General features: G+C 37.8%; 1 protein-coding gene across 2 annotated transcripts in view; it reads right to left on the bottom strand.

The window, feature by feature from the left end:
* Nucleotides 1–644: 644 nt before the first annotated feature.
* Nucleotides 645–8,499, bottom strand: part of LOC132480574 (zinc finger protein 568-like) — a 28,481-nt gene continuing 20,626 nt past the window's right edge. For both annotated transcript variants that reach the window (XM_060084862.1, XM_060084861.1), the window contains exon 5: nt 645–7,097. In XM_060084862.1, coding sequence (XP_059940845.1) covers nt 5,662–7,097 — 1,436 coding nt within the window. In that variant the 3' untranslated portion in view covers nt 645–5,661. The remainder of the gene's footprint in view (nt 7,098–8,499) is intronic.

Below are 8,499 nucleotides of genomic sequence, written 5' to 3'. Positions count from 1 at the left end.
TTTTCATATTACAAAGGCAGTAGAGATTGTACGACCACAAAGCCTAAAATATTTACTGGCTGGCCCTTCACAAAAGTTTGACTTTTTGTCACAAAAAGGAAGATACATGCTAGACTAAGAAAATATATGACAAAACAATCTCCTTAACAAAATTTCTACAAATTGCTTTAAAAGCTAGTGTAATTAAAAGGAATAGATTAAAAAAAGCAATTCACAGAAATAAAATTCAAATGACTCAGGCATGGTAGATGCTCAACCTCATTGGCAGTTAAGAAAATGCAAATTGAAGGCACATTTTTTTCTTCATCCAATTTAACAGAAAAGGTTCAGTCCTGGTGGAAATTAGGTTGGAAATAGATATAAATTCCTGTAGAGTTTAATGGCAAGTTTCACCAAAAATTTAAATAATTAAAAAAAAAAGGCATTAACTACATTTTAAATATCTATGTTGTCAGGCAGGCAAGGAATCCAACTGATAGGAATCTACCCACTTCCAGAAATTAAAAAAGCAACATCAAACAATACATGTGCAGTAAAATTGTACAATCATTGGTAAAAATAACAAACCTGGACTTTCACTGGTAGAATAGGGGTTGTCTTTATTATGTAATCATTTAAATTTTTTTTATTTTATATTGGAGTACAGTTGATTAACAACGTGTCAGTTTCAGGTGTACAGCAGTGTTTCAGTTATACATATACATATCTATTCTTTTTCATTTTCCCATACAGGTTATTACAGAATATTGAGTATAGTTCTTTGTGCTATACAGTAGGTCCTCGTTTATTTTATATAATGTGTATATGTTAATCCCAAACTCCTGATTTATTCCCCCCCCGCATTTCCCCTTTGGTAACTATAAGTCTGTTTTTGAAGTCTGAGTCCGTTTCTGTTTTGTAAATAAGTTTATTTGTATCTTTTTTTTAGATTCCACATATGTGATATCATATATTTGTCTTTCTCTGACTTCACTTAGTATGATCTCATCCATGTTGTTGCAAATGGCATAATTTCATTCTTTTTTATGGCTGAGTATTATCCCATTGTATAAATATACCACATCCTTTTCCTCCATTCCTCTGTTGATGGACATTTAGGTTGTTTCCATGTCCTGGCTATTGTAAGTAGTGCTGCAATGAACACTGGGGTGCATGTAATTTTCCAAATTATGGTTTTCTCCAGATACATGCCCAGGAGTGGGCTTGATGGATCATATGGTAGTTCTATTTTTAGTTTTTTAAGGAACCTCCATACTGTTCTCCATCATGGTTGTACCAATTTACATTCCCACCAACAGCGTAGGAGGGTTCCCTTTTCTCCACACCCTCTCCAGCACTGTTTGTAGACTTTCTGATGATGGCCATTCTGAATGGTGTGAGATGGTACTTGTGGTTTTGATTTGCATTTCTCTAATAATTAGCGATGTTGGGCATCTTTTCATGTGCTTTTTCTTTGTAAGCATTTAAAGCTAACTAGTTACATCTGTAGGTTTCGATTGGAAGGAAGTCCCCTGGTATGTTATCAAGTGAGAAAAGGAGGCTATACTTCAATGTGTCAGCACAATCCCATTCAAACTACACCGCTCCCAGCCATAACCCCCATCATGAAAATAAAGCTCCAATGTGGGTATGAGAGAGTATGGAGAAAAGGATGAAAGGCTTTTGATGTTGGCACTTCAGAAAATAGGTACAGATAGCTCTTTTTGTTTTGTTTAAACCTTTGCAGTATATCTCATTTTTGGCAAAACATGTAACATAAATTTGGAATAGAACTCTCAAATCTTGAAAATAGAAGTATGTATACACTGGCAAAAAATCAGAATCATTTCTTTTTAAATTTTTTTATTGAAGTATAGTTCAATTACAATGTTGTGTTAATTAATGCTGTAAAGTGACTCAGTTATACATATATTTAGGATATTGAATATAGTTCCCTGTGCTATACAGTAGGACCTTGTTGTTATCCATTCTATATATACCAGTTTGCATCTGCTAATCCCAAACTCCCAATCCAACCCTCTCCCATCCCCCTCCCCCTTGGCAACCCCCAGTCTACAGAGAATCATTTCTTGACATTAATTATAACTATAACATTTATTTTAACTCAAAAAATGTTAGAAATTGTAGAGAAAGTATAGATAAAATTTAGTAATCATTTCCCTCTTTTAAAAAAAAATGCTCAAATTTTTGTTATAAATTGTCCTCCAATGGGTTGATTGATATTTAGCTATGACCGATTTAATCTGTCACATAATACATGTTTACATTAAACTTAGTATGTAATATTTTTCTAAAGTGTGGGGCAAAGGTGGAATATACTGGATGGTGATTATTCCAAATGCTGTGACTGACTACACCCCATGAGGTGTGATTAAGAGGACAATGCAGTGACCTCGCAGCAGTTGAATATGCATATGCTGTTAATAGTTTACTACTTTCAGGGGCTAAGTTGTTTTAGTGTCTAGTTTTCAACGTGCAAACACTACATTTATACATCACATTTTTTACAATCTGACAGATCAGGTCATGAACCATTTCATTCTAGACAAAACAACCCCTCTGTTTTCTTTTAATAGGCTGCTAGATTTGACTTGCTATTTTAATTGGAATACTCATATACCACTGAGTACAATGGATTATTTTTATAGCTGATTTGAGCTGGATGCTGTCCTTTTCCAAGTTTGGTATAGGGATTGTGTTAGCCTCATAGCTGATACTCTTTATATCTTAAAGACTTAGATTTTATCTACTCTAGTACTAGAGGAATTATATGGTGTAGCTCTTTAATTAGTTTTTTCTTGGTTCTTACTATATTCAGGAAACTACTACTTTTCCTGGATTTCAGACATACTAAAAAAATTGCATATATACATATACTGTGAGATGCTGAATGCAAACAGACATTTCCTACATCTTAACAAATCAAAGTTGTATATATACACACACATATACGTTTAAGAAAATAATGCTTTTTCTATAATTTCACATACACTATAAAAAGCTGAATATAAACATTTTCTCATCTTACTAAAGTGGAATAAACGTGTATGTATAGGAAAATATTTTTTTCCAGGATTCGGATATATAAAGTTGAATATAAACTTATAACAGATAGGCACGGAATTTCTTAGTTCACACCCGTCCGGGCACAGGGTAGTTCTGAATTGTTTCATCATCTCAATAATGTCAAAGACACAAGTTATTCCTGTGCCAATCTCAGTTTCTCACCTCCCCTGGTTGCAAAATGGCCATAATTCCAGGTATCACACAGAGACATGCATCCTGTATATAGGAAGACCATTTCCTCCTATTTTGTTAGTAAACAATATTTAACTGAAGCTCACCTGCAGACTTTTTGCTTAGATCTTCTATGGCCGGGACTGTTACACACATGCCCAGCTGCAAAGCAATCAGGAGGGCATCTGGCATTTAGACTTAGGTGGGCAGCAGGCAATCCTGGCAAAGGGAGAATGGTTAATACCAATGGACAGGAAACCAACAGTGTCAGCCAAACAATATTGGCTTACTTCTTCATCTCCTTCATTTCTGTAGTTACATATCCTTTCTCACTTATGATGCTTGAGTTTTTTCTTTCTAGGGTGAAATCTTTTTCATTTCAAAAAGTTTAAGGTGTTTTTGGGCTCTGCACTTATTTTGTTAGAGCACCTCAACATACTAGAGTTGGATGCTTATTCATTCACTCTCTCGTTCCTCTGATCAACAGATGTTTACTGGGAACCTACCAGGAATAGGCAGCACACTAAGTATAAGGAAGTGAGAATGAATCCTCGCTTTGAATTTTCCCTGTTTTCTACATATATTGAAAGAAGTTAAATTCCCTCAGAGTAAAGCTTTGGTTGCATCCTACAAATTTTAACATGAAGTTGTCTCTTTGTCATTCATTTGAATGACAATCTGCCTAATGATAATTTGCCTTGATTTCTTTTTCTAAAAAAAATTAATTCATTTATTTTTAAATTTTTGGCTGCGATGGGTCTTTGTTGCTGCGCGTGGGCTAAGTGGCGAGTGGGGGCTACTCTTCGTTGTGGTGCCCGGGCTTCTCATTGGGTGGCTTCTCTTGTTGCAGAGCAGGGCTCTAGGCGCACTCGGGCTCAGTAGTTGTGGCTCACGGGCTCTAGAGTACAGGCTCAGTAGTTGTGGCGCACGGGCTTAGCTGCTCGGCGGTATGTGGGATCTTCCCGGAGCAGGGCACGAACCCGTGTCCCCTGCATCGGCAGGCAGATTCTTAACCACTGAGCCATGAGGGAAGCCCTGCCTTGATTTCCTTTTTAACGTAAAAATTATTTATACAAGTCTCTTAAATTTCCTTGTGGAGAAATGGATTTTGGCGAGGCTTTCTTTTCTTTTTTCTCTTTTTTTGCAGTATGTGGGCCTCTCACTGTTGTGGCCTCTACCGTTGCGGAGCACAGGCTCCGGATGCGCAGGCTCAGCAGCCATAGCTCACTGGGCCCAGCCGCTCGGCGGCATGTGGGATCTCCCAGACCGGGGCACGAACCCGTGTCCCCTGCATCAGCAGGCAGACTCTCAACCACTGCGCCACCAGGGAAGCCCTGAGGCTTTATTTTCTAATTCACTAAAAGAGAGGCCAGAGATCATGGCATATGTCTCTTGTTTTTTTGGAAGGTCTTAAAAAAAAATTATCTAAGTCTTCCCTCTGACCTCACAGCTCCCCACTTTTATTCTACTGGGGTTCTTTACATTATGAATCCCCTAATGGGGAAAAGGGCAACCTATGAAAAGCTTCTGTTTTAAAATTTTTCTCCAGAAGGAATTATCTAACATTCCATGAAGAAAGATGATGTAAGATGTTCAGATAGTCACTGCACACATAAGGCCTTCCTCTCATATGATCTCTAATACACAATTAGGAAAACAAAATTAAGAATAAAGCCCCTCTTATTTAACACACTTTCAATATGAGCCAGACACTATTCTAAGGGATACAATGTACACAATGCTACTAAGAAATATGGTGCTAATATTACTAATTGATAAATGAGAGAATTTGGTTAAGTCATTAGCCCTATAAGAAATAAGTAATAATGGTGAAGCCAAGTAAACACTAAATATTGGTTAAATCCTTTCCCACTCTGATTCAGTTCAGATTAATTTTAGAGAATGAGCTTGCAAACATTTAACAAGAGTTGAATGGAATGGAAGAATTTTTTAACAATGTAGCCTTCCTCTAGTATGAATTATCAGTTGAATAATTAGTTAGCTAAAGCAAATTCGTGCTCCTTATATTTATATTATGACTCCTGATTTCCCATAAGGGCTAATGACCCTTGATGTTGAGAAAAGTTAGAATGATTAATGTCTCTAACACTGCTTTCCTAATAAGCCTTCCCACTTTCTTTATATTCATGGAGTTTTTCACTTTTTCACCAATTGATTGAACTCTGATGTCTAATAAATTCTGAAACACAAATACACCCCTCCCAATTCATAACATTTATAAGGTTTTTTATCAGTAACAAATATCAAATTCTGGACTGCTTCACATCCACAGTATGAACTCTGATATTAAGTTGTTATCCTTAAATGCTTTCCCATATTCCTTACAATTACAGGGGTTTTTGTTTGTGTTTTACTAGTATGAATTTCCAGGTGTCAATTAAATTCCGAGCTTCCCACATGTCTTCATTCACTCCTCTGTCCTGTATGAATTCTTTGATGTTGACTAAGGTGTGAGCCACGAATAAAGGCTTTCCCACATTCCTTACATTCATAGGGTTTCTCACCAGTATGAATCTTCTGGTGTCGACTAAGTTCTGAGCCACGACCAAAGGCCTTCCCACATTCCTTACACTCATAGGGTTTTTCACCACTATGACTCCTCTTGTGATGAGTAAGTTCTGACCTTCGAATAAAAGCCTTCCCACATTCCTTACATTTATGGGGTCTCTCACCAGTGTGAACTTTTTGATGTCGGATAAGTTCTGTGCTACAAGTAAAGGCCATTTCACATTCCCGACATTTATAAGGTTTCTCACCTGTGTGAGCTCTCTGATGTCTGGTAAGTTCTGAGCCACGACGAAAAGACTTCCCACACTGCTTACATTTATATGGTTTCTCACCAGTATGAACACTCTGATGTCGGACAAGATGTGAATCAGAGATAAAAGCTTTCCCACATTCCTTACATTTATGAGGTTTCTCACCAGTATGAATTCTTTGATGTAGATTCAGTTGTGAGGCACAACTATAGACCTTCCCACATTCCTTACATTCATAGCGTCTTTCACCAGTATGAATTATCTGATGAAGACTAAGTTGTGTGTCATAACGAAAAGCTTCCCCACATTCCTTACACTTATAGGGTTTCTCACCAGTATGGATTCTCTGATGTCGAAGAAGGTGTGAGGGACGGGTAAAGGCTTTCCCACACTCCTTACATTCATAGTATTTCTCATCAGTGTGAATTCTCTGATGTAAATTAAGTTGTGAGGTAGATGGAAATGGCTTTCCACACTCTGTACACTTATAGGGTTTCTCATCTATATGAATCCTTTGATGCTTACTAAGTTGCGAGTTAGAATGAAAGGCTTTCCCACATTCCTTACATTTATGAGGTTTCTCGGCAGTATTAATGCTCTGAGATTTAGTAACCTGAGCATCACGAATAAAGGCACATTTCTTATTTTCATCACTTTTTTTGCTTTCATGAATTCTCTGATGCTTAATCAAGTCTGACCTACTATTAATGGCTTTCCTACATTCTCCACATTTAGAGTCTTTTTCCTTATTATGACTTCTTTCATGTTGACTATGGTGTGATTGGTACCTGAAAGTCTTACATTCCTTGGATTCACAGGATTTTGCTCCAGTATGAGTTGTCTGAGGTGTTCTATGATCTGTGCGTTGAATGGAAGTGGATCTTTCTTCAGAGGTTATTGTGGCTTGTCTGAAACGTCCTTCCTGTAGCCTCTCCAAGTTGCATCTGATTTCTCTGTTACTTCTGACCCTAGTGTACTCAAGGGTAGAGCCTGTAAGTCTTTTTGTTATCTCTGGTTGCAGTGATTGAACTTCATAACTGTCCTCCTTTAGCATCTTGGTTTCTCTTCTAGACTCCCAGTCTGTAAGATAACAAAGAAAATAGTGGGTATTTTCACGTTGTAGGAGAAAGGAAAGTTCTAAGGTAGAAATGACAAACTAAAAATAGTGAATAATGTAAACTCTTAACACTGCATTACAACTTGAAAAAAAAGGGTTGGGGGGAATAAGAACAGAGAAAATGAGGGAAGCTTGTGAAGGAGGTGATTCTTCACCTCTGGTAAGAATCAGAATCAGCTGGGGAACCTGTTAAAAACATAATGTCCAGGACCCAACCAACTAAATGAGAATCTAAAGGAGTAGGACATTATCTAACAGCAAGTCCTCTCATCTCTAGCCTCAAATATATCCAGGTTTTGACTACTTCTATTACCTCTAGTGGCGATCACCTTGTCCGAAGCCATCCCTCACCAAGATTAACAGAATCTTGGAGTATCTCCCTATGTCCTCCTTATATTCCACACCGAACACAGTGGCTGTACTGTTCTTGTTAAAATAAGCTAGATCATGCCACTCTTCTGCTCAAAATTCTCCACTGTATTTCCCTCTCATGCAGAGTAAAAGTCAAAATCCTCCTGTGATCTACAGGGCCTTCCCTGAACTTGTCCTTCACTACCTCACTCTAACCTCACTGGCTGTCTCCTCCCCTTAGCTGACTCTGTTCCAGCTCCCTGACCAACTGGATGTTCAAACTTGCCAAGCACACCTCTCCTTCAGAATCTCTGCCTGCAAATATCTTCCCTAAGGTATCAATATGGCTCATTCAATTACTTCATTCTGACCTCTATGCAAACACCGACTTAAGAGACCACTATTTTTTTTTTTTTTTTTGGCCATGCCCCATGGCATCTCAATTCCCCAACCAGGGATTGAATCCGGGCCCTGGCAATGAAAGCACCAAGTCCTAACCACTGGGCAACCTGGGGATTCCCCAAGAGACCACGCTTTACAAAACAGGACCCTCATCACTCTACTTACTGCACTTTTCTGCAGTACACATGTCATTTAATCCATTTCTCCAACATTATTATGAAAACTTTCAAACATAAAGAAAAATGAAAAGAATCAGACAGGAAACCCCCATATTCCCACTAGCTAGATTCTACAATAAACATTTGGCTCTACTTGCGTTTTCACACATCTATCTACCCCTCCATCCATCAATCCATCTTGCAGACATTAGTATATTTCACCTCTAAACTCAACAGATTATATTTTAACTTGTTTATTTCTGTATTGTCTGCTCACCCTTCACTGTACCTATACAGAGTAAATACTCAATGACTGTTTGGTGAATGAATGGCCATTCATATATATATTTTTAATCTCCCTCCCTGATTGAGGCAACTCAAAGTGTGGCACTCACTGTTTAAATACAGTGTCTTTCCCACTGCACTTCAAAAAAAATACAAAATTCCCTACCAG

Source organism: Mesoplodon densirostris, chromosome 19, assembly GCF_025265405.1.
Source record: "Mesoplodon densirostris isolate mMesDen1 chromosome 19, mMesDen1 primary haplotype, whole genome shotgun sequence".
In the NCBI taxonomy this organism is placed as follows: Eukaryota; Metazoa; Chordata; class Mammalia; order Artiodactyla; family Ziphiidae; genus Mesoplodon; species Mesoplodon densirostris.
This window is presented reverse-complemented; position numbering and strand designations above follow the sequence as displayed.